This window comes from Nematolebias whitei, chromosome 21, assembly GCF_014905685.2.
Source record: "Nematolebias whitei isolate Nwh7 chromosome 21, NemWhi1, whole genome shotgun sequence".
NCBI lineage: Eukaryota > Metazoa > Chordata > Actinopteri > Cyprinodontiformes > Rivulidae > Nematolebias > Nematolebias whitei.
In genome coordinates this window covers 33877563-33905335 of record NC_056518.1, presented here as the reverse complement: position 1 = coordinate 33905335, position 27773 = coordinate 33877563, and the positions used below count along the sequence as shown (strand labels likewise).

The 27773-nt window shown below is 40.9% G+C and overlaps 2 protein-coding genes across 2 annotated transcripts in view; one reads left to right on the top strand and one right to left on the bottom strand.

Annotated features, from left to right (window-relative positions):
- dtnbb (dystrobrevin, beta b) overlaps positions 1-27773 on the top strand; it is a 302359-nt gene that overhangs the window by 126550 nt on the left and 148036 nt on the right. The window lies entirely within an intron of this gene.
- rps6ka5 (ribosomal protein S6 kinase, polypeptide 5) overlaps positions 24910-27773 on the bottom strand; it is a 47508-nt gene continuing 44644 nt past the window's right edge. The window contains exons 17-20 of the mRNA XM_037694970.1: positions 25391-25525; positions 25166-25285; positions 25017-25076; positions 24910-24927 (exon numbers count right to left, since the gene is read on the bottom strand). Coding sequence (XP_037550898.1) covers positions 24910-24927; positions 25017-25076; positions 25166-25285; positions 25391-25525 — 333 coding nt within the window. The remainder of the gene's footprint in view (positions 24928-25016; positions 25077-25165; positions 25286-25390; positions 25526-27773) is intronic.

The window sequence follows — 27773 nt, the reverse complement described above, 5'->3', positions numbered from 1 at the left end:
GCTACTAACAGGACCACGCTACTAACAGGACCACGCTACTAACAGGACCACGCTGCTAACAGGACCAGTGTTTTTATAACAACTTTTATTTTAATAGATTTTAAATGTTGTCTGTTTAAAACCGGTCTCTCTTGAATACGAGTCCTCGTGACTCAATGAGACTAACCTGCATAAATAAAGGTTGAATAAATAAAAATAAATAACATCTTTAAAAGTGGCAGAGTTGCAGATGTTTTTTTTACAGCTGTTGTTTTTGCTCGCTTCACTTCGCTGTAGCGGCCATCTTCAGTCGGTTACTTCCAAAAGTGAACAAGTTGTAGTCGACGTCCAGCGATTAGTTTCCAGGAGTTTCATTAAATGTTTAAGTGGTTACAGAGATTTTTTGATTTAAAAACATTATTCCTGCTTCACCTTTGATGAAAGTTTAAAATAATCCTGACTCATGCTCAATAATCCAGGTAGAAAAATCCAACAAAGTCGTCAGGTCCTCTGGACGGTTTCTTTTTGTTGAAACAAAACGATTAATAGATTATTGATCCATCCAGACCTGGATTATTGAGCATGCTTCAGGATGCCTTGAACCACTTTGGCCGTGACTGATCAGACGAGTCGGCGAGGAGAGGGCGGACTCCAGAAACCATCTTACCATCAAACTGCTTGAGAAGCTGCTGTTTATAAGACTGAGTTTGTTGTGGCTCCTCGGACTGAAGAAGTCTTTTGGATGAAAGATGGAACGTTTGAACAAGAAGACCCATCCAGAGGACCTGACTGAACTTTGTTAGATGTAAAATGAGGAGTTTTGGATCAAAACGTATCCTATAAAACTCATAGGAGCCTGGTCCTGGTACCATCAGGCCGTCTGCACTGTTCTTGGTTTGCAGGCGGCTGAATCCAGAACCTGCGTCCCACCTGATGTGCTACAGCAGCAGGAGGTGGGAAGGCGTAGTCCTTGAACATCTCTGACCCAAGAATATGGAGCAGTGATCACAACAACACTCAGCCCCTCTTCCTCCATGAGATGCTCTCAGCTCTTTCTGAGGAAAAGCCTCCCGGTCCCCGCCCTCCCTCAGCCTCCACACTTTGCTGGAGTGTCATTAGGGTTTTAGAGGGCGGGCTGACAGAGCCCGGGCGGCTGCACACGTATGGATTCATCCATGTATTTTTGCATGTAAAGATCAGAAGGTGATGTCTGAAATGAGGGGTTAGTCGTGGAACGGCCCCGTGATTCTCCATCTGCTCCCTGTGTGTGCATGCATCTTTCATGTGTCATTTTAGAGCCATTCCTTGGGAGATTGCTGGCTTCGCCTCTCAATCCGCTCCCATCTGCGGCGGTGCTCGTTACTTCGAGCTGGACGTGGTTGTGGGCAGAGCCAACGGGGGAAAGGTGAGACACCTCTGTCACAAATTCTGCCGTAATGGCTGTCTTTTGATTTTTTTTTCTGTCCCCTGGACTTTTAGAGATCACCAGGGGATTGTCTGTTTGAAATTATTCCATTTTGGCGGCGAAGAAGAAAATGGATTGTGCTGATCCTGTTTTGTTCCTGTGGGGAACGGCTGACGTATTATCTGACACCGGAGGCACAGAAGGCAATCACTGCGGCCCTCGCTCTCACAAAACACTCCATGTGCAAGGAGAGGAGGAAATCATACCAAAATGATGCGCGACTCTTCTGCCTCAGTCTGGCAGCTGGGACCTGCAGGCCGCTGCACCACCGCCTCCACACAAACACCACATTACAAATCAGCAGCTGTAAGACACAAAGGCACCGCACCTGCCGTTACACAGCAACACCACAAGGGCCGGATTGAGGTCAAAACTTGATCTGGCTGTTTTGACTTCAAGTATAGCTATTGACTCCATGTTTGTCCCTCTGTTAGCAAAATATCTCATGAATCCCTGGACAAATTTTAACAAAACTGATGCGTCTTTACAACCGATTGAATTTTTAATCAATCCCATTCAAGATGGCCGCTGCAGCTAAACAAGCAAATACAAAAGAGGCAAAGCTTCACTGATACTGAGCTAACATCTTGTGTGGTGGTTGTTGAGAATGGTTCACAACTTGGACTCTAAGCACCAGCCCTGCGAGATCCGCTTTTAAAACCTTGGCATTAACTTTTGGTCAAACCTGTTGGTTTGTTAGCAAAATATCTTGTGAACCACGGGGAAGACTTTCATGAAACTCAATAAATTATTACTTATTTAAATAATTTGATTGAAAATATTTATGGCTGTACATCCACAACTGGTTCAGGATGACTACCTTATCAACCTGAAGCTACCATTGACATGCCTGCACCTCGGTGTAGTTTTTAAATATTGAGCTCAAAATTTGAAATAGTTGGAGTTGACAGTGATTGACAACACTCATGATTCAACCTTTATTTATACACGTTAATCCCACAGATTAAACACGTAGTCTGAGTGCTAACAGATCACACAAGATGCCACAAACTTGTCTCAATTTATTCTATAACTCCATGAATTCTCACTTGGTCTAAAAGTCTGTCAGGACAGGCATTCAAAAAATACTAACGTTTTTTTATTGTTTGTTTAATAATCGAATAAACAAACAAACAAACAAATCAATCAATCAATCCACCAGACACACTCCAGTAAAATACAATGTGCAGTGCAGGTTCTTTCTGGGTTCTTATTGCTGTGTGATGATGGGGATGTGCAAAGTATGAATGTCACTGGATACTGTAAACACTTTTACTTCTGTGCATATGACAATAATAATAATAACAACAATAATAATAATAATAATAATAATAATAATAATAATAATGTGTTATTGTAAATGTAACAGATTTAATGTAACTGTAAATTAAGATATTGTGTGTTTGTAACTTTAACTCCATTAATCTATTTGCCAAACACAAAAGTGTGACATGAGACCCCCCCCCCAGCCCCACCCTCCTGCACACACACATGCGTGCACAAAAGTTTGCGTTTCTATTCTTATCAGGACATTGTGGTGGACAGGAGACCTGTCCAGGGTGTCCCCCGCCTCTCACACAGAGACTGCTGGACATGGACACCAGTGACCCCCACGACCCAAAAAGGAAGACGCGGGTAAAGACGATGGATGTATTGACTTCATGTGCGCAGCCTCTAAATTGAACCATTATCTGTTCATTTCTTACTTTAATCCTATCCTACATTTATTTCACGCTCTAGCCCTAAACCTGGCCCCTTACCCAAATATACATGAGTCTGTGTAAGATGATCTACCAGCTGTGACATCATTTGTTTGAGAAGGTTCAGGTCCTGGTTTCACGTCAGAGACCTCTGGAACAGACTCTTCGGTCTCGACCATGACAACAGTTAATCCACGATGATGAACGCACCTTGGTTTGACTCGAGGATGAGTTGAGCGTGAGCAGCACAAACGGACTCTGATATTTACCATCGTTACAGTTATCACTGTTTCCAGGTTCTGTCCGTCACACCTTGTCCAGTCTTAACACTCGGCTTAAGTCTTTCCTTAGGGTTGGCTTGGGTTTCCTGAGTGATCCCTTAGTCAAGCTGCTATAGACTTAGACTGCTGGAGGACAAAGTGACCTTGTTTCCTCCCTCTGCTGCGGTCTTTAATCGCTCGACTCTCCATGTTTATTCATGCAGGTATTCAGTCAACAACCAGTTTTCATTCAGAAACTACACCTGGACAAGAGTCCGTCCAGAGGACCTGACTAAACCTCGTTAGATACGCCTGGACAAGAGTCCGTCCAGAGGACCTGACTAAACCTCGTTAGATACGCCTGGACAAGAGTCCGTCCAGAGGACCTGACTAAACCTCGTTAGATACACCTGGACCACTCTTTCCTGTCCTCTCAAACTCTGTCCTGTCGAGGCAAACGGCCACTCAGTCTGAGCCTGTTCTGGTTTGCTGGGTGTTTCTTTCTGTATAAAGGGAGTCATTTATTCCCACTGTCGCCAACGTGCACGACTCAATCTGCTGGCTTCCTTTCATAGATAACTTTTACTAATTGGCTTTTTTTTATTACAAGTGAATGTTTTTGTAAAATGTCCTGAGATTCCTTGGCATTATTTACCTCAGCTGAGTTTAATTTAACCGAGCTGAAACGGTAACACACACACACACGTGTCGACACACACACGCAACACGCCTGCTCTCACTACCGCCCTCCAACACAAATTCATCCACTTGTGAACAAAAACTGTCTCCCTACTGCTGCTTGTGAGACTCGTTGACACATATAGATGTCACTTTGTTGGAGATCAAACATAAAGATTTGTTTTTATTATCGCTGAAGGCAAAAGGGCGACTATGATGCTGCTCGTGTCTGAAAGTGTCTTTCTCTGTACGATGCCAGCGAATCCACATGAGTCCACATAAAAACAGCTATAAATAAATGAACTCTGCAGATACTGAGCTACAGTTTGGTGTAGTTCACCGACAATCATGTGCAGCACATTTTCCAACACGCCATGCAGATAATCTTAAAAGTCTGGCATGAAAGGCGGCAGGCAATGTGCATTCCTTCAAGGAACACTAGGCATTTATTTTATTAATGTTTTTATGAGTGTGGATGGGTCTGGCCTCACACTGAGGAATATGGGGCTCTCCAGTGCCGTCACTGCACCACATGAAAACCAATGAAGGTAAAGCAAGAGGGGGATTAATTTGTTGTGAGAGGCAGAGGCTCAAGTGGGTCTTCCAAAAGCAAATTAACAAACCCTCATTTCAAAAACCCTTGTACATGCTGGAGAAGAGAAATGCACAAACACAAACAGCATGTAAGAAAGGTGAAAGGCTAAAAGAATAGGCGTACATTTACACCTTTATTCAGAACTATCCTTCCTCTTCTTCTCATGCTGCAGCTCTTTGATGAACACGCACACTAATGTGCACAAACACAGAAAAGAAAACTTCAATTTTATCTGCAGGGGCAGAAATCAATCTCACATCTCTTTAGTTAATCCGCAATGACTCTCTACAGCCCCGGACACTAATAAGGTATTGAGCAGGTGAGGCTGGGGTCTGAGGAGGAGAACAGAAGGAGAGGCCCAGAGTCTGGGACCCGACTGGCGGCTGGCATCGTTCCAGTGCAATTATAGGACTTGTGTATAAGAGAAAAGGGTGTAGGAGAGACGCAGCAGAGATAGAAGGGAGAGAGGGAGGCGCAGAGAAAGAGGGAGATAGAAGGGGTGGTGGGGGAAAGGGAGAAAAAAATCGATCCCATCTGTGGTATGATGGTTAATTAAAGCAGCTCTTGAGCAGCCCAAGGATGAGTGGCTTGGCTGGGCTCCTGGAGGCACAGCTCTGATTACTCACACAGAATGGATGGTTTCTTAGCAAAAGAAAGGAGGAGGCCAAGAGCTGCCTGGTGGGGTGCACAGACAACGTCAAGGAGGAGAGACGTGCACGCTGCACACTTACACACACACAAATGGACACAGACACACACGTCTTATCCAAGTGTGCTTCTTTTGCAAATGTGTTCTCATGAAAAATATACATCAAAAGCCTGAACGTCGGAGCAAACACCATCAAAGTAACTCGCACATAAAGTCATGGCGTCGCTGAAGGGAATGCATATCGCCCGCTGCCTTCTGCACCAGTTTTAGGCAACAGGGGACAAAGTTGTTTCAGTCAAACCTTGTAAATAATGTTTTATAAAATGTATCTTACTGTCGTGCAGTTTGTGTTGTGAAGGAGACGCAGCTACCACAGCACCGCTGGAGCTCAGCATCTGTGGCGTTCAACGGCTTGGCTCATGCTGATTAGCTTGATTGGACATCTTGAATAGGGTCAACTCCAAAAGTTCATCAAGTGTAGATGTACAGCCAATAATTAATAATTACGAGTTTCATTAACCTCCGTCCAGTGTTCAGGACAGATTTTCATAACAGACTGAGGGTTGATGCCAACAGCTAATGTCAAAACTAAAACCTGTAGAGCTCTCTGAATACGATTAGTCTCAGCTACTACCACACCAAATCTCAACATGTGTACAACTAACTGAGTTACACCCATTGTTGTGTTTGAGAAGGCTGATTAGCTGTGGTGGCCATCTTGAATTAGGTTGACTGCTAAAGCTAAGCGGTTGTAAACAATCACTTTGTGGAGGTTTCATTAAAACCCACTGTGCGATACATGTTGTTAACGCTGCAGACAAACGCACAGGGAGAATAATTGTTGCTTTGGTGGTGGAAGATAACAATAAATGCACAGTGGCCACATTTAATGCGAGGACATGGAACGTGCATTTTCCATAATAACGCATTAATAGAATAACAGGAAGTTACGTGTCAGCCACTTTTACTGTAAGTAGCTCTGACATTTAGAAGAACTTCATCATTTTTAACAGGAATTACAGCTCAGCATTTCATTCTGTTACCATGTTCTCTCAGCACGCTCATTTCCATCACCTGACATTAAATATTCTGCTTCACCTCATCTTGAACCAAATCCTCAGCACTTTGGTGTGACCCCACCCCCCGACGGTGAGATCTGGGATTGCATCACTCATCCAGACAAAACAAAAATGTAATTTTGTTGATATCAGCTGCTGATGGCAGAACAAAGACCACGTTTTAACCTGTGTGTGTGTGTGTGTGTCGGGGGGGTTGTTTCTAGTTGTAGCAAAATATCTCACGAGCCACTGGATAGATTATGATTAAACTTTCTGAGAATGATCATGAGAAGAACATCTACAGCTGATTAACTTGTTTGACATGGCCACCACAGTTAATCATTAGTGAACACAAAAACAGCTCAACCTCAGTCAACTTACACATATCGAGCTAAACGTGTTGCGATCGTAGCCGAGTCATCTTTAGCGTATACTCAGATCCACCGGGTAACGTCTGACTAAAACCTTGTCATGAACCATTAACGCTGGACACTTTGACACTTCAGCTCACTGGTTTTGTTCTTGGGTCCAACATTTCACCGAGCGCGACATCAGATGAGTTTGTGCATGAGGTATTTTACAAGGTTCAACAAAAACGGCTACAGTGTTTTAACATATGTGATATGCGTTCCTTCAAGAACCCTAGGTCTTTAAATTCTTTAAACATTAGTCCAAATAAGAGCGACACACTTGTATTGATGATCGCCTGTCAATCAGTTTTAATGTTACTAATGTTTATTGATCAGAAAGACAAAAACAAGCACAAAAAACAGAATTCCTCCTTTAACAGTCACCGTATAAAACAAGGGTTCTTGAAGGATGTTATGCAGATGGAAGGAAAAAGACGGTCCATTTTCCTATTTTTATAAACTTGAAGCTGACATATAATCATACTCTCAGACTTAGAGATGGATTTATAACAAACCGTCAAATCTTCGGCGAATGAATTATGTATATGTCAATGATTTAATGGCTGCAAAGCAGAAAAGAGGCTGGAAGCGACTGATTGAGGTGCACCACGTGGTGCATCTCATGGTACAGCCGTCTGAGGTCAGGGCCCTGTGCTAATTGGTGTCGGGCAAATGCTCGGGAGCTAAATGAGGAAATTACACGTTCCACAAGGAATCGGCGGCAGTTGTTTAGTTGGTTTTTTTTTTTAACAGTACAGCTGCAGTCGTATTTGTATGGCGGAGGCAGACGTCTGGATGCGTTTGTCAGGGATGCTAAATTAACAAGTCAGTTTCAGCCTTTAAGAGTCGGTCTGGATGCACGTATAATCACATGCAGCTAAAGTTAGGAGAACTTTGAGTCCAAGTAGAGACAAACAAGACAAACAACCACTCTCTCTCACACCTAGGGACAATTTAGAGTTACCATCAGCCTAACATGCATGTTTTTGGTCTGTGGGAGGAAACTGGAGTACCTGGAGAAAACCCACGCATGCACGGAGAGAACATGCAAACTCCACCCAGGTAGGCACCCAGACTGGGATTTGAACCGGGAACCTGCTCGCTGAGAGGCAGCAGCTCTACCTGTTGCACCACTGTGCTGCCCTAAATAAATGTCAAGTAAATTAAATAAAATTAATCTTTACATAGCTGTCAGTTTTGCATTACAAGTTCTTTCAGGCAGAAATATTGTTGCTGGATGTACCCCAGGCTGTTCCAGAAGTGCTACAGCTAGCTGCAGCTGCAGTTTATGCTAAGAAATAACCAGAACTTTCCTTGTAAATGACTGTATCATTCAAAACTGACAGAGGTGGAAAGTTGTATAAAATGGTGTTCAGATTTACCTCAGTAAAACTTCAGAGTCGACGAAACTTGAAAGATGAAAACTCAGTTTTTTATAATCCGAGGTGGATCAAAGAGCTGTCAAAATAATACATTGTTCCTAACTGTTACACTAATCCCAACTTCAAAATGGCCACAATCACTCAAACTGACAAACCTGATGCTTCACTCCGTCACATCATCACATTAACTTTGGGTGCTTGCACCAGTTTATATAAAGTCACACGTTAAACAGGATCTTGACAACACGACGTCACGTTTCTCATTTTTATCAGGTGATGATAAGGTGCATGAGATGAATGAAGCTTATTTTGAGGAAACTGCTAATTTATAAACTGACAAAACATTTGAAACCATAACATATTCCTTTATTTCATAACTAAAACCCTGCTGGAAGAAGTACAGTGTTTTAAAGGGACATTGCTAGATTCCCTCCTGAAATTTCAATTTCAGGGTCAGACCTGGGGGTCAGATGTTTTAAACAAGGCAGCACATCAAAGTCTCCGGCTCCGACTGGCCACGCCATCACAGCACAAACCTTTTTCAAACAACTGATAATGGATGGATGGATGGATGGATGGATAATGAGACAAAGGGGCTGCAGCAAACCTTTTGTGGGCGATAGGAGCAAACGACTAACGGTGTTTACTTTAGATTAACGCAGCTCGCCACCAAAGGAGGTTGTGCTGCGAGAGAAAGAGCAAGCAGAAAAGAGAAACACGGCAAAGAACAAAAGGAGCACTTAAGTCATTTAGTCCACATTGTTGTGTGTTTGTTGGGTGTGCCAGAGGAGTGGAGGAATGCTGGGATTGAAAGTGAATAATTTGCCCAGGACATGAACAACACATGTCGCCACAACTGCACACAAAGGCAGGTGGAGGGAAAAATCATGAAAAATTATAATACAAGTAGAAAGAAACAGCATCACTCATCATGTAATTCAAAATGTTCATTTATACTAAGAATATTCCATCATCTGGTTTGATTGCATAAAAAGCAGGTTTGTTTCTTCAGCACTTACATATTTTGTTTTTATCAATTCACAAAATGAAACGGTTAAAAGGCACTTTTTTTTTGCTAATTCTTGGGTGTACAAATGAGACTAAAAACGCCTTTGATTGTATAGTTTCAGTAAAAACATTTATACCATAATATACAAGATTACTTGAAGCTTCATCAACACATCTGTTGTGAGTTTTTATGCAAAATCTGAATACGTTGATCACTTGAATGGAAGAAAGTTGAATGAAAACTTTCCTGTAAACTTTATTAATGTACAAACATTAAATAATTAAATGAAAAAAACTGCAAGGATTTTCTTTTTTAATCGATGGAGCAATGCAAAGTAAAACTTATTATTGTGCGCTACAGAATAATAAAGTATTACTCGTTGTGTAAGCAAAATAAAGGCAACACAAAGTGTCTGCAACACGCTCCACTTTAGACGGTTCAGCCAAACGTTGACATGGAACATGCAGAGACTCGTCGCCAACATATATTTAAATGTGAACACATCTGGTAGTCACTGCAACTTGAGCTTTAGTGGTGAACTGCAACAACAGATGCTGGGCCTTCAACTCACAATTTGTTTACAACTTACAGTCATTTTTTACACACGCTAACAACAACTTGAACATAAATGCCACCCCAACACTAAACAGAACCGACATGAACAACTCACCTGAACACATCACCTGAAGAAGTCCACTAGCTTACCTCCAAATATTACCCAGCAGCCCCTGCAGCTCACTAAAAAAATGTTGCGCTCCATCTCTACGGTGCGTTTAAAGACAACATGTAATTTCAATCATTCAGATTGAAATTTAACAGTAGCCCACAGAACTTACTGTATCTGTAAAGTATCATCATGTACTAAAATCTGAACTGTAACGTTGAAATTATCGACGTGAACTTAAATGTGATATTTAACTTTCATTTTTTAGAGCAACTACAATTTCAGAGTGGACTTTCAAATGTACAGGTTGCAACTGAATGCATCAAATATAGAAGTGAAACATTTGTTTTACCTGGTGTCTTGCTGCGTTCCCAGAAACACATCAACACCAATAAGAAGTTCAGCATCAAATTTCTGACCTTGTTAGGAGACAGAATCTGGTTGTGATGCTGCGGATCCACCTGATGATCCACTCCGTGTCCCAGAACTTTTTGACTTCACTGTAACTCGCAGAGATGTGCTGCTGAGCTGACTCCATCAGAACAACCAAGTCAGCTTGGATGATGAGTCGTCTGTAGAAAGACAAATAAAATAAAAGAAGCAGCTCCAACAATAAAATATACTAATACTCAGCCAGCTGAAAATGAAATAAAAAGACAAGCAGTAAAAAAAATAAATAAGAGTCATCCACGCGTATCGCTGATAAAGGTCCATTCCAAAACGTCTTTCAGGACACTTTTATTTCTGTCAGTTTGACCCCTGGAGTAAAATGTTTTCTGTGAAAGGTCACCCTAAAAAAGGTGATGCTAACAAGCTAGCTACATTGTTCGTGTTAGACTCCGCCAGGACTTCTTTCAACATGTCACAAAACCGCCTGCTGGGGATTCCCGAAGGCCTAAGGTTGCATGTGTCCCACCCATTCTATATCTGCATTGTGATTGGTCAATTTTTCCATCATTTACTAATCAAACTCGCCCTGGAGAGCCTCTGATCGAGCTACAGCCTTCTCTCGAGACTGAGAAGTCTTAACCAATGTTCAGCCCAGAGACGAAATTAAAAAAATTCTGATTTCATCACTACATTTTCATGAATTACTTGACAAAAAATAGAAAATTAAAGAAAAAAATAACACTGAAAATGTTTGTTTTATATCAAATAAAAAGTAATAAATATCAAATTTAAATGCAACATTTCATGTGTGGTGAATTCTTAGGCCTTTTCTGAAGGCCCTGAGGGTTCCCCACCTACAAAGTTTGACAATATAACTATAATTCTGTCGTTTCTCAGAGACGGGGCAAAGGGAATTCACTCAAGAAATGCTGGCTTTAATAGAAAACTGTGTATATCTGAAAAAGTGTGAAACTAACAACTTTAGTCACAAAAAGTTTAGAAAGCATCTATTCCAGTAGCAAAATACTCTAGCCTTTATTTCACAGTATAAATGTCACTCATGTTTATGATAAATGTCTGAAGTATAAATACTTCTTACTAATATTGGAGAATCAGGTCCCTGCACTCTTTTTTTTTTACTTTTACTAACCACATTTTATTCCAGATACAAAGGCTTGTTACCCAAGACATACATTGAGATTCCTCACTGAATACAAAAGGTTAGAAGCATATTAACACTTTTCTAAAGCATAGAGGTGTTGAAAGACAAATTTTTCTGGCTGCTGCTTGCGAACACAACACTCAATCCAACTTCACCCCTCCTCAGTGACTGTGCCAGTTAAATTGATCCCTGCAGTCCTCAAGGTGACCTTATTTCACTGTTAATTCATAGCCTTTATGTTGCAGAGCACATACAAACCCATCTACACCTCCACACAATCCCATTTCTCTGTGAAAGGCTCGGTGCATCATATTTACCCAGCAGATGGGTGACCTCCATCACTTGACATTCAGACGTGAGAGGCAGTCATCCAGACAGCTCAGTTACAGGCGGAATGAGGGGAAGAGATGAAAAGCATTGCATTACAGAAACATTCACATAATAGTTGATGTCTGCTTTAAACTGAGTTTAGACTTCGATCAAGATAAGCTCTGTACTTGTTATTATAAGCTTACAAGAGTTGAGAATAGCTCTGAGGCCGTTTGCTTCTTTTATTACACATTCACTTTCCCATGGAGTTTATATTAACACACCGTCCTACACACAACTTAACTAATTAACCCAACAACTTTAATCCCTTGTAATAAAACAAATTCACATGTGACCTTGGGTTTGATGAGACTATTTTCACCTGCTACTGAAACACAACAGGACGATACTGTTTGTCCTCCGTCTGTGTGTTCAAGTGTTCTTTATAGTCAGGTTTTGGAATTACCAGTAATATATTTCTGAAGAAACGCCACACATCCTACTCCCCAGCAACACACTCCAGCTCCTCCTGGGGGATCCCAAGATGTTCCTAGGCCCTAGGCCAGAAAAGATACATCATCTCTCCAGCAAGTTCTTGGTCTACCATGGGGTGTCCTACCAGGGGGAAAACCTTCAAAGGGTGACGTCCTAATCAGATGCTTGAAACACTTTGACTGACTCTTTTTGATGTAGAGGAGCAGAAGATGGAGCTTGGACCTTATCTCTAAGACTCAGCCTCCCTACAGAAAAGTCCATTTTAGTTGCTTGTATCCTGGGTCCAGTTCTTCTGCCCACAGGTAAGAATTTGAATAGAGATGGGCATCAAGAGACATGTTTAGTTACTGCACCACATGTTTAAGCAACATAAACACTGTGTTAGTTATAGACACCTCAAGCTGAGCGCAGAACTCCAATAACACAATGGTCAAGTTCAGATCAGGGAGGCCGTTCGTCGCAATCACTCCCCTCCATGTGAGTCTATCATTGTCAAGACAGATATGTCCCATTCAGGACAGCATCCGGAAACTCCAAGAAGGTTGGGTAATCTAAACTGTCATGCACACACAACAGACAAGACCTTTCCACTTGGAGCTCAAAGCAACACAGTGGTAACCCTCTCATTCACCAGGAAAAACTCCAACACAGACGCACTCAGCCAGGAGCTTTTAGTGTCCCCACACCCACCCGACGACTATCTCCTCATGCAACTCCAGAGAAGGAGAGAGCCAAGCCTCTTTCCTTTGTATCCTTTGTTTTCACTCCATCTACATCTATGTTCTCTCTAACTACATACATATACGTTATCTCTTTTTTGGCCTTCCTCTTTGTATTTTTTCCTGGAAGCTGCTTTTCAAACATACTTTCACCAATATACCCACTGTCCCTCCTCTGAACATGTCCAAACCATCTCAGCCTGGCCTCTCTAATGTTATCTCCCAGTTATTCTACCTGTGCTGTATCTCTGATCACTTATTCATAATTGTTTCTATCCTAGTCACTCCAAAGGAGAATACTGACATCTTCAGCTCTGCCACTTCCAGTTCTTTCTCTTGTCTTTTAGTCAGTGCCACTGACTTCAAACCATACAGTTGGTCTCACTACGGTCTTGTAAACCTTTCTTTTGATATTTGCTTCTACCCTTTTAGCACAAATTGTCAGGGAATTTTGGTCAAGGTTTATGGATGTTTTAACTACTATGGCTGAGAAAGTTAACTGCATCATAGGTAAAGGTAGGAACATAGCCTGACTAGTAAACAGAGAGCGTCACTTTACAGCTCAGCTCCCTTTTCACCACAACGGATCGGCACAGAGTTCACAATACTGCTGCATGAAGCTGCTCCTGTCTGTCAATCTCAAACTCATTCCATCATTCCTCATCCCAGCTGGTTTACACTCAGCTGTAAATCACTCCAGTGAGAACTGGAGATTGCGGCACAATGACACCGACAGGATCATATCATCTGCAAACAGCAGAGATGGAATCTTGACACCACCAAACCAGACTCCCTCTGCCACCAATCTGCAGCAAGAAATTCTGTCCATAAAAGTTATGAAAAGAATCTGTGACAATGGGCAGTTCTGGCAGATTCTAACTCCCACCTTAAAGGAGTCCGACTTACTGCAGGCAGTACGCACCAAACTCTCGCACCACTTGTATAGGGACTGAATAGCTGATAATTTCTCTTTGGAGGTGTGAGTTGAAAATCCTTTTGACTGGTTCTTCTGCCAGGTGTTCCCAGCAAACCCTCACTACACATTTTGGTCTACTAGATCTTTCTGGCTTCTTTTCCTGTCATCTCATCCTACTCACCACCAGGTGGTGATCCGTTGACAGCTCACCTCCTCTCTTCACCAGAGTGTTGAAAACATACGGCCACAGATCAGACGAGACGACTACAAAGTCAATCACTATCTGCACCCTGTGGTGTCCTGGTGCCATGTGCACTTATGGAAACCTTTATGATTGAACATGGTGTTTATGATGGACAAACCATAACTAGCACAGAAGTCCAACAACAAAACACTGCTCAGATTGAGATCAAAGAAGCAGTTCCTCCCAATCACAACCCTTCATGTCACACTGACACTACCCATGTGAACATTAAAGTACCCCAGCAGAATAAAGGAGTCCCCAGCTGTAGCAACTTCCAGCACCCCCCACTATAGACTCCAAGTAGGCTGGGTACTCTGAATTACTGTTGGTGCATAGGCACAAACAACAGTCAGAGCCCATCTCTCCAACTGAAGGTGTAGGAAAATCACCATCTCATCTACAGAGGAAAACAAGCTGGGGGGCTATAAGTAGACCCACACCCGCCTGGCACCTCTCACCATGGGCAACTCAAGGGTGGAATAAGGTCCAACCCCTCTCAAGGAGATTGGTGGGTTCCAGAACCCATGTAGTGTGTTGAGGTGAGCCCAACTACTATATCTTGTCAGTACCTCTCAACCTTACACACAAGGCTCCTTCCCCATCAAAGAGGTGACATTCCACATTCCAACAGCCAGCTTTGGTAAACCAAGGTCAGAGTGCCACCTTTGGGTACCACTCATGGTATTATGCACCCAACTCGTATGGCGCCTTCTGCAGGTGCTGGGCCTGCAGGAAAGCAAGCCAACATAACTCAACTGAGCTAGACTGAACCCCATGGGTGGAGGCCTGGTCGCCAGGTGCTCTCAGACAAACATCTCCTCCAGGTTAGTCCTCTGGGTGGGGCCCCAATAGCACACATCCGGGTAGGGAACATCAAATTCCTTGTTGTTCTCTGTCCATACGAGTATTCAGAAAAAGTACTGAGATAAAATATAGTGTGGTAGTGGCACACAGTCATTTACAGTCATTCAGGCAACTGTGCTGAGTAGTTAGAGCAGTCGTCCTCCAATGGGAAGGACGGGGGTTTGATTCCACCAGCAGTCACATGTTGAAGTGTCCCTGGTCAAGACACTGAACTCCTCACTGCCTCCGATGTGTCCCATCGGTGTATAAATGTGATCTAAAGCACTGATTATCTTTGTATGGATCTAGTAGAGTGCTGTATGAATGTGTGTGGGGGTAAATGAGGGCACAGATTGTAGTGTAAAATGCTTTGAGTATTTTGATGAGACAGGAAGGCACAACTGTATATAAGTACAGTCCATTTACCATTTACAATACAGATTCCAAGCACTAATAGATTACGGAATAATCCAAGATGCTTCAGTATGGCATGAGATTTGAACATATTTGTATTTTTTTTATTCTCAAAGGTTTCAGTAAAATGGCTACAACTTCATCATTTCTTAACATTAGATAGTCTTGGTCTAAAACTCATCCATGAAAGCTGGTTGGTAATAGGAATGTGCGATATAAACGGTACACGGTAGAAATGATAGAAATTTAGCCTACGATAGAGATCTGTCTTCTACCGGCTAACCGCAGTAATGCTGTGTGTGATATAAAATCAGAATTGTCAGTTTAATTGTTACTTTTTTTAGTTGAAAACTGTGCGTAAGTGGTGTTAAATTTCTTTTCTTCGAAAGCTAAGCAGCGAAGCAACAAGCTAACTATGGCTGGCTTGCTGTAGTGTTGCCATATTCGAACGCATGTGCAAAATGCTGTGTTCCGTCGCCATTTTGTGTCAGCTCTCCTTAATGTGGAAGGAGTCGCCCACTAGAGGGTTGGAGGGTGAAGTGTTTTCAGCGTGCATTTGCTGCTCTGTTGTTCATTTCTTAAGTGAGAAGACTGGAAACTGTTAAGAGTTAACAACATATTATTTTGTTTAAAACATATGGCTAAAACTACATTTGATAACTTTTGCAATGTTTTGCACTAAAAGAAAGAAGAAGTGATTTGATTTGTTTATTATTTAAAAACTCTCTGGACCTAGTAGTGGCATTTTCTTAATTGAAATGATTTTGTGGTATAGCAGTTTTCAAAAGAAATGATGGCAAAATGACACCCTATGCTGTTTTCATTCCTATTGCAAGTTTTATACCAAAAACATATTGTGATATATATTGTTATTGCCATCCTTCACAATACATATCGTGATATGAATTTTATGCCATATCGCACATTCCTAGTTGATAATATGTATTCTTTCAAGGAATACTAGGTCTTTAATTATAACAAATGTGTATATTTTACTTTTTATTGTGATGTGGCATGTATGCATGCATTTTAAAATGGTTTCTGATATTTTAGGACATTATTTAGTACAGTACAATACAATTAGGAAGTAAAATAAACTATGAAAACAATGAATATTTTTCCAGCAATAACAGGAAATCGATTAAATATGAAAAAAATGTGGCATGGAAAAACATATGCTTTCAGAAAGGTTTGATACCCATTTTCTTGAAATTGCACAGAGTTGGTGCCACAGACACGAGGGCATTATTAGAGAAATTTGGGCGCTGGCAGGACCTGGGTGAGTAATGGCAGCAGTGCATTAGGAGAGAGAGCGAGATGTGTGATAGCCTGAGTTGTGAGTCAACATCAGAGGCCACAGGCTGACCCCACAGGGGATTACACACTCTGATTTAAGAGCATCTCTCCAGCTCCTCTCTGCACCTCCTTGGTACATACAACACTCACATGATGCAACATAATGTCCTGGAATACACACAATCACATGCACTCCTTTTCTCTCTCACACACAACACGCACGCACGCACGCACACACACACTGTTGTGCGTGGATCGCTCTCGTTATACCCTTATTCTTAGTCCTGCTCCATCTTCTGTCATGAGGTTGGAGCAGGGTAGGATCATATCAGGGTTCGTTTCCAGAGAAAGATGGAGAGAGATCAGAGCCCCTGCCGTGGTAAGTAAATACAGCCTAATGGCCTCTGATTAATTCGACATTGCTCTCATCGGGCCAGTAAAAAGAGATGTAATGACCTGCATCTCTTTCCTTTTCCCTCGCTCTCCCTCCCCTTTCTCAGTCTTTCTCAATTTCTTCCTCATTTGCTCAGCTTTTGATTATGAATTAAAAGGGATTGCAAATGGTATGCTGTTGGTTGGCCCCCTGATTGTCATATTTGATTAAGAAATGTCAGCGTGCATGTTTCCCATGCCGGTCTTTTCTTAGCTTTTCTGGTCGCTGTAACATTCACACATCCACAAGAAACACAATAGGGAGCTCAAGCAAACTTGCTCTAATCAAACACATTCTTCCGTCTCCCATTTCTCCTCTTTTTCCAGTCTCTCCTCTCATTTCTTTGCCTTTTTCAGGACTCACTGGGGTTTTGTATTCACTGTAAGGCACACAAACAAGAGAGAAATCACAGACAATTAAAGAGTATTAAGAAAGACAGGTAAAGAAAAAAGTCAGGATGAAAAAACTTTAAAAAATGTTTTTCTTTTCTGGGCAATGACACTACTCTCCTCTTCAGAGAAACTTTTTGCACTGCTTTGATGGTTTTATTCCAAAACACTACATTTCTAAATTTATTTAATAGGTTTAAATTGCTAATTCTTATAAAAAAATCCAAAAAATGTAATGTAGTCATCTGTAGGATTTTTTTAAAATACTATTCTACATTTTGAATTTGTCTTTCAACAAGAATGTCTACTGATTTTAACATGACTGTGTGCAGGCACTGAAGTATCCATCCATCCATCCATCCATCCATCCATCCATCCATCCATCATGTGCTGTTTTTAAAATAAATTCAGAAAGTTATGATTGGGTGTAAAATTTAGTAAATCTAACAGGGTCGTCTTTAAAGTCAAATTACGTCAAGATGGCTGCCACAGTCAACTGACCTAAAAAAATACAACAATGAATTTAACTCATCAAGTGGTACAGATATAGAGCTTAAAATCAACGTGGTAGTAGCTGAGCATCATAAAATAAACCCTTTCCACTGTATTTTTGCTTAAAACTTTATTAACTGTTGGCTCCAACCTTGTCTGTTGGCAAATATATATGTTGAAATACTGGATAGGTTTTAATAAAACCTTTAAGAACATATTCCTTAGATGTTCATCTTGTTAGTTTTTGAGTTAACCCAATTCAAGAGGTCCACCACAATCAACTGACCTTAGAAAACAGAAAAAATGGCTTTTAACTCAACCAGTTGTACACAAATAGAGCTGAACTTTAGTGCGGTAGTAGATAAGAGTCATTCCAACACAATTATCAAGCACTACATGTTATGTAACACCTTTGCTTGAATCTGTGGCATTACCTCTGAAGAACACTTACATTTTCATTTTAACTTTAATATATTATCCTAATGACCAGTGTCAGTGTCAAGACTTTCTTTATTGTCGTTGAGATTATGTCCACAGGGTCCCAGTTACATCCAACAATAAAATGTAAAAGAAAAACAGAAATAAGATCTAAGATATGAAATAAGAACCCAAAAACAGCTCTACTTCTCTCCATACTTATTTTAACTGATACATGTATTTTACATAGAAAACATTTATTTTAATAAGAGGAAGCGTCAATAATCTCTCTTTATTTACGAATGAGCTCCGCCCATACCTGTGTGTACAGAGTCTTGTTGTAGTTTAGTCTTTCTGAGCAGAGACAAAAAATGCTACATTGAAAGATGGAGCAGAGGTGGTGTGATGTTTCCTACTGTGCTAGACTTGAACAGCATCTTGGCTGGTTTTGTTCGGCTGGTTCAGAAAACCTCCAAATGGACTGAAGTACTGTCTCCTGAAGGAGATGGCGAGCAGAGCCCAGAAACTTGATCGAAGGACAGCATTCTTTCATCACCATCGAACCTACAATGTGGTAACCACTCAACAGGACCAGAACTGGAAGCACTAACCGACCGAAAGAACTGAAAGACAGACCAACGACTAAAGACTAAAACCTACTGAGCTCAGACTGAACTAAGGGATTTGTGGAACTAAACTAAATATAGACTTTAGAGTTGCCGGCTTGTTAAGTTGTAAGTTTTGTATTTTTCATTTTTTGTTCTAAATAATAATATTGTTCTTGCACATCTCTTGTCCCCAGCTATTCTCTCACACCACACATTCTTATTCACACTAGCTCCCTTCAAACCTGGACACTGGTCCACAACGTTCCCACCGAAGGCCCCTAGCCTTAAGTAGCCTTGGATCTGTAATTTGTGATCTATACGTAGAGGGTTACACCAGATTTGAACTTTTTGTGTTTGCTTTTATTGTCTAATCACTTTGTTATGTTTCCTCACTACTCAGTTATCTTTAGTGGAAAATGTTTCTCTGTAGGATCTGTTCACCCCACCACCACCACTCCGGTCAAATGACCAAGCATCACAAATCTCACGGTCTTACACCTCAATTACAAGCAGGCCACTTGTATTCTGCACAACATCTCAGTTTGTGTGGTGGGGACACAGAGAGATAGTTTGCATTTGTGTTTGATTTCTTGCACACATATACTCATAAGTTTATGTATTGTGCGTATTGTGTGCAATTTGCCCATTAATCTATTCTTGTCTGCCTGTGGTTGCATGTGCATGCATGACAATGTGAACAAATGCACTTTCTGTGTTAGGACGTGTGATAATGGGCTGCGTCCATCAGCACACAGAGCATGAGGCCTCTGTATCGGGCAGGAGACACTTAATGCCTGTCACAGGGTTAGATCAAGTGTGTACAAACGAAAATTGATTCCTTTGAAAAACAGAATCTTACCAAGGACAGTTTTCCCATTTGCCAAGGTGCACAAATGAGGAGGAGGAGTGGGAAGGAGTGGCAACAGTGAAGAGGATAAAAAAATGAGAGAGAAATTGTGAAGGTGCATGCAAGAGAGAAATGTGTTGATTTTGTGAGTTGCAAAGCTCTTCTTTTACTAGCTGCAAAAATGGAATGGTGGACTTCAGGTCCAAGGCTATAAGAGGAGGGGTTTTTCTTCCCTTATTTTTTTTGTTTGTTTTCATCTCATCCATTCATTTTAGGCTGCGTTGCCATTGACAAGTGCGACTCGAGTCAGTTCTCGTCTTATCGGTTCTTCACATGTGTAGGTGAATGGCCACTGTGACTTGTTCCCTCGCTTCTTGGGCGGAATCGTAACTGTAATCTGACTTCAGTACTTTCAGCTTATCCGTAAACTGCTTAAAGGTTCAAGTGTAGCCATGCTGCGCCATCATCTTTGATATCTTGTGGTAAATTTGTTCCGTTTCTTGTAGCGCCGCCCAGCTCTCACTGAATCCTCTGATCTGCCAATAAAGAGAGAAAGGTCTGGACCTCGTCACTGGTCCACGGCACTATTTTTGGAGCTTCCATACTGAACTAGACATTAGAAAGCTAAAAAATAAAAAATAAACCCACACTCTACAATGATTGTAGAGGAAATGGAGGTTCAGATGTAGTTTGCAGTTATTGCTGGTCGGGTCATCCAGTGACGTAGCTCTGCTGACCAATCAGCATCTACTTACCTCAAAATCGTCACATCGAAGCAGTTCGCTTAGAACCACGAACAAGAAGGTCCCATAAACAGAGCTGAGTGGTGGTGGGTACCGGCAGTGGGCAGGCCCTTTTAGTGTGGTGTGGTTCAGAACCAGTGAGTGTAGAGACAGTGGCAAAGTACCATTAGAGAAGGTAGACACGTAGTGTCAAGGTGACGGTAACGCTTTATCAACAATCTGTTGCATTAGTAAGAAACAAGCAATCTTCTCTGACCAACAAGGGGATAGAAACGAAAAACATCTTATGCTTAAGATGGATATAGAAGCAAAGAATGAGGTGAACTCAAAGTTTACAGCTGACATGTAGCGGTGAAGACTGTTAATAAGGGGGCAGCCCGAAAAGAAAAGGTTTCACTGTGCTCTTTTTTTAGAAGGTGGCCCCGCTTGCATTATATTCTTGACTCCCCTGCAGGAGGGCCTAATGACGCTCTCCTAGGATTGTGAAAAAGAGGGGTGGGAGGTGGGGGAAGTGGTGCAAAGAAACAACCAGAAAGCCACAGAGGATCTGACCAGGAAAGGGTAGAGAGAATGGTGTCCCCACTAGAAAGACGAGTGAGGAGGAGCTCTTTTTCTCAAGACTCTTCATGCGCACATCTTCCTCTCTCTTCAACCTCTCTCTTCTTCACCGACTCACCTCTCCACCTCCACCCAGCCTCCCTTTTCTTATGCCCTTGTCCTCTGGAGCAGGTTGATAATTGTCACACACAGCAGCACTATTTTCCATTAACTTAAGTATGTACAAGGAGCTGATATCTAACTGAGCTAAATGTGGATTTAGTGGAGATTTCAAGCTCCATCGCAGGCTGGAAGGAGACCCACCAGAGGCACCACCAGAGAGTACAGTATACATAAAAAATATTCTAAGAATTTCCCATCAGTTTTCAATAGAGATAACAAAAACAAATTCATAGCCCACACCCATGTACGCTTCTTTTCTCCAAGAATGTCAGAGTACCCATAAACAAAATCAGAGGGTACAGTAAGGTCTCTAATCAAGGCAATCAGTGCTGTTTTCAGTGGGGTACAGAGCAGCAGCGTTGGTCTTGTGCTTTAATTACTTGCTTTTGCGTTTTGATGGAGGGGGGGGTGACAGGGTGATTGTGCCTTATCACCTATCTCCAAGGATAAAAGACTACCCAATTACTTTGTTTGGATGCTAATGATTGCATTTCATTAGTAGCCGCTCTTAGCCCTCCTCACCCAATAAATGAATGAATATGCAGTAATTTCAATTATTGAAATTATGAAAATTGCTTTTAAAAAAGACGACACGGGTATCATCAGCTTTCCACTGTGACATAATGCCATTTTAATTTCTATAATAGTTTTAATTGTCAGTGTCCCTGCTGTGCATTAATCATTTAATTGTATTGTCTTTTTCTGCTACAAACACCTACACACCCCTGAACACCCACTCACTTTCCCGCCCCAGCTTTGAAAATACAAATCCCAATCAGCACTATCATCTTGAGAGTGATGAGACGGAGAAGACAAAACCAAGTTAATTTCAAAGTTCTGGGATTGTGGCCAACAGATTAGCTTTGTTGAGGAGTTTCGTGGAAGAGAATGTACGGCACGTGGGCAACATGTGACCTTGGAGCTGTTCTTTAAATCTTTACTCAAAACAAAGCAGAAAATAATTTTAAAACTGAGCTACAATTTGGAGAAGAAATGCACATTTTCTTAGTTCCATAAAGCAGGTTTCATTGCTCTCAGAATTCAGTGTTTTTAGCGTTACGGTGAAGGGAAAAGGAAAGTTCACCTTTTTTTGTTTCAGAACACAAAAAATAATTTGTCTTCACTAGGTTTAAATTTATTCAAATCTAACCTCAAATGTACAAAAACACAACATGCTTCATCGTGTCCTTATTTCCTAAACAAAAAAATGAAGCTAAAATGGAAAGCTGAATTTAGCAGTAACTCTCTGTAGGACCGGTCAGTCTCTCATGAGGCTGTAGAGGAATTTTGGCCCACTCTTCTTTCCAGTCTTGTCTCAGATCATTCAGGGTTGCAGGTATTTTTTTCTGCACCACTTTCTTTAGGTCCCATCCCAGCATTTCAGTTAGATTGAGGTCTGGATTTTAACCAGGTCGTTACAACACCTGGATTCTCTTCTTTTTCAGCTGTTCCGATGCAGATTTCATGTTTGGGCTTGGGGGAGTTCAGTTTTCTGCAGCCTCTGGATTTCCAAGACCCGTTCCCCCGATGATGAGCCAGGACTATATAAAGCTGCAGAGGAGCTCTACTCCCCGCTGGAGCATTACATGCCTACTGGTATTTGTGCTCCTAACCTCTACGTGTGAATAACTGCAATAGTTAAACTTACCTTGTGCTCTCTACGCGTTTCCTCCTCCACCTGAGTTCCACTGGATCCTAGACTCCTCAGAGAAAACTCCTCGGCTGTCTCCTCGCCTTCCAACCACTTGCCTGCCACACCTGAGGCATCCTCCTCCGTCATGCTGGAAACCTTGCGGACCTTCTTCCTCATTTAACCTGCATCTCTTGGGACTCCACCATCCTGACTCGTCTCCTCGTTCCCCCAAGGTTCCAGGGCCTCCCTTGGTCATTTGATATTTTGCTCTGTAAATTAAACCCTGTTAACTTTTCTATGTTTTTGAGTCTGTCTCGCTTCAGTCCATATAATCTGGGGTCCTAGCGTTTGTTACAGGTCTAAGCTTCAGCTGTAGGGCAGATGATCTGATACATTTTGTTTACAGAGGAGTTCAAGGTCGACTCAATGACTGCAATAGATCCTGTGGCTGCAAAACAAGCCCAAACCATGACTCTTCCACCACCTTGTGGGACAGTTAGTGGGAGATGTTTTAGCTTATGTGGTGCATTTGGTTTTCTCCAAACACGTCCATGTGCATTGTGGGTAAGTCTAGTAGTTTCAATTAGATGAAACTTAAGTATGAAGAAGAAAATACCTCTACTCGTAGAGCTAACTATGCAATACATATAATTCCAGTTTCATTCCTTCCTTTTATTAATAAACATCTCACATTTGTACTCAGCAGCTCTCATTTAGTCAGCCAGTACAGATTAGTCCAGTTAAAACAAACAACCATACATAATCTGAACGAAACCAGGGATTATTTTCTTCTGAGCAGAACATAAACTCCTGGACTGGGTGAGTGTTGGTGAGGTCCGTCTGTCGTTAGAAGCCATACGTTATTTTATATTATTTAAAATAATTTGCAAAACATCTAATCTCTGCTGTTGCCTGATTGAACTAATTACTGACTTTGCTAATTGACGTCAATAAGACTTAAAAAACAGTTTTAGTAAATAAATGACATTGAATCCACCTTAAATGTATTCTTTGCTGCTTGTTCCATTTGCAGGAAAATGTTTTCTAGTCTCTCTTTTTGTGGCAGAAACAATATTCTGAGTGAGACGAACAAAAGAGACAAACATCGCACAGCTCATTTGAAAACTTCATTCCTGTGTGCAGCCTGTAAACTGAGATTGTGTTTTTATTTTAACTTGAGCCCAGGTGTCATAGGAGGTCATAAATAAAACAGTAAAGCTACATTATGCAAATAAGAACAAAGTGGATTTATATTATTTTAAAGAACGGAGGAAACAAAGGTTCAGAGTATTATTTCATGTTCTGTGCTTGTTCTGATTTTTGCAGCAGCAGCAGCAGCAGCACAAGAAGAAAGGCCCTGAATGACAGCCCTGAGGAGCTCTCCATTGTGTCCTCATGGCTCCTCGAGGAGGAGGAGGTCAAGTGTAGCCCTTAAAACAAACACGCTCCGATGCCCGTGCAGAACATCTTACCAAGCCTTTCAGTCGCTTAGATTTTCCTAAATTCATGCAATTAAAGTCATCAAAAGGGTCTTTCAGGATTAAACTTTAGGAGCCAAGTCGAAGCAACAAGCAGAACACATCAGGACTTGAGCCAAAGTTTGAAAAATGCACGTTTCAGCTTTAAAAGACCTTTTTTAGATTTCAGATAAAGGAACATTATTATATTAGCAGTGGATGTGTCTTGTCTGTGGTGATATGGTGCACGTTAAGATTAGCATTTCTGTTTCTATATATTCTCATCATCCACAGGAGGCCAAAATTTAAAATATGATCCTAGTCAAGGGCCAATCAATACTTTTTACTTTGAATTAAAATAAACTATTAATTCATGGAGAGTTTTCAGATGTCATGTAAAATATATTTTCCCAACAGTTTTTAACAAAAACAGCTTATTGAACAAATAAAGACTAATATTAAACGTAGTAGCATACATTTTCTATATTTTAAACTTTATCAATAGTTTACATATAAAATCTATTATGAGCTCTTCAGACAAACAGCAGCTGCTGGAAAAAAATAAATCACATTTTCTCAGGAAACATGAAGCAGTTTTCTCCAAGTGGTTGTCAGAGTTAAACACCTGAGCGTTAAATACCTGAGAGTTAAACACCTGAGCGTTAAACACCTGAGAGTTAAACACCTGAGTGTTAAACACCTGAGAGTTAAACACCTGAGAGTTAACACCTGAGAGTTAAACACCTGAGAGTTAAACACCTGAGAGTTAAACACCTGAGAGTTAAACACCTGAGAGTTAAACACCTGAGCGTTAAACACCTGAGAGTTAAACACCTGAGAGTTAAACACCTGAGAGTTACACACCTGAGAGTTAAACACCTGAGCGTTAAACACCTGAGAGTTAAACACCTGAGCGTTAAACATGCAAGAGTTAAACACCTGAGAGTTAAACACCTGAGTGTTAAACACCTGAGAGTTAAACATCTGAGTGTTAAACACCTGAGAGTTACACACCTGAGAGTTAAACACCTGAGCGTTAAACACCTGAGAGTTAAACACCTGAGAGTTAAACACCTGAGTGTTAAACACCTGAGTGTTAAACACCTGAGAGTTAAAAACCTGAGTGTTAAACACCTGAGAGTTACACACCTGAGAGTTAAACGCCTGAGAGTTAAACACCTGAGAGTTAAACACCTGAGAACCTGTTGTCAGCGTTAGCAAGAGATTTGTTATAATGTTGACACTCAACACTATGAAACCGTGTTAACTTGTGTTAACACTATTGTGATCCTGTTTCTATTTATTATTATAGTTTCCTTAAACTGTTCCGTACGTGTTTCGGCATCATTCCCGCTCTCGCTTCTGGTATTGGTGCAACTTTAGCTTTTTGAAATATTTAGTCTTTTCTGCATTTTTTTCTCTCACAGAAAATGAATTGAGCTCATTTTACATCCTTCACATCTTTAGATCCGTTCACAACGTTTTACAGCTCCTTTCACATTTTGTTCTGCTTCGGCTTCTTTCAGCTTCCTGCTGCAAATTTAAACTTTTTACTTTCAGCTGTTTTTCAGCTTTGTGCTCCTTTCAGAACCTTTCTGCTAACTACAACATTTTTGTGCTTCTCAACTTCTTTTGGCTAATTTCAGCTTGTTATGCTCCTTGCAGCTTTTTTCTGCAAGTTTCAGCTTTTTCTGCTATTTTAGCTACTATTTATCTGTTTTATGCTAATTTATCTTTTTCAGCTAATTTCAAATTTTTTGCACTCAGTTCAACTTTTTTCAGCCTAATTCAGCAAAAATGTGCTCTCTCCACTTCCCTCTGGTAATTTAAGCTTCTTTCTAGCTACTTTCAGCTGTTTTTTCAGCAGTTTTGTGCTCCTTTTAGATTATTTCTGCCAACTACAACATTTTACAACTTCTTCTAACGTTGTTCTGCTAATTTCAGTTGTTTGGCTCCTTTCAGCTTTTTTCTGCAAGTTTCAGCTTTTTCTGCTATTTTAGCTACTATTTAGTTGTTTGTGCTAATTTTATCTTTTTCAGCTAATTCCACATTTTTTTAGCACTCGGTTCAACTTTTTTCAGCCTACTTCAGCAAAAATGTGCTTTCTCTACTTCTCTCTGGTAATTTAAGCTTATTTGTGCCTTTTTAGCTACTTTCAGTAGATTTTAGCTCATTTAAGTTTTTCTTTTCAGATAATTTCCACTTTTTTGTGCTCATTTTTGCTTCTTTTAACTTAATTGGGCAAACATGTTCTTTCTGCTGTCTTCTGCTAATTTAAGCTTATTTTACCTTTTCAGCTACATTTTTTGCAATTTTTGTTAATTTCAGCCGTTTTCAGATATATTTTTGTTTTTGTGGTAATTTCTGCTACTTTCAGCCAAATTAACTTCTTTATGCTAATTTCAGCTTTTTCTGGTATTTCAGCTCCTCTTGTTGTTGTTGCTCATTTTAGATTTTTCAGCTAATTCCACTTTTTTTTAGCTCATTTCAGGTCTTTCCACTTCCTTCTGGTAGTTTAAGCTTCTTTCTGCCTTTTGAGCTGCTTTTCAGCAATTTGTTTTTTGTTGCCAATTTCAGTTTTTTGAGCTAATTTCCTAATTTTTGTTCTCATTTCTACTTATTTAAACCTAATTCAACAAATATGTTTTCTTTCTGCTTTTTCTGCTAATTTGGGCTTGTTCTTTCTTTCCAACTAGATTTCATCTTTTTTTAGCTAATTTCAGCTGTTTCTCAGCAAGTTCTTCTGCAATAAGAATTCACACTGCATTTTCACAGGAAATGTAATTTCTCTATTTTAGCTACTTTCTCTTTTTCACCTCAAAGTATGAACATATTTAGGCTGATAGTAAAATCTCTGGTGTGTTTGAGAAACTATCAAAAGTATAAAACTGAGACTCTCAGCCCAAATTATGACTTTCATGAAGGATTTGTCAAGTTATGTCATTTAAGTTGTCACTTTAAAGATCTAATCCTGCGTCCCTACCTGTTTTAGTAAAATATTGTGCGTTGTATTATCACTGTGCTTAAAGTTCTCATTTCTACAGTTTGAACAGCTAAAAACAAGACAACAGGGAAACGGTGTGTTGATTATTTAGCTTCTCTGGTCAGATTTTAATCTTGGTCCAAGCTGTGACCAGCAGGTTTACAGGGAGTTATTCCAAACTTTCTGTTGTATCAAAGTTCGAGGGTCACCAGTTCGAGGGTCACCAGTTTGAGGGTCACCAGTTCACCAGTTTGAGGGTCACCAGTTTGAGGGTCACCAGTTTAGGGTCACCAGTTCGAGGGTCACCAGTTCGAGGGTCACCGGTTCGAGGGTCACCAGTTTAGGGTCACCAGTTTAGGGTCACCAGTTTGAGGGTCACCAGTTTGAGGGTCACCAGTTCGAGGGTCACCAGTT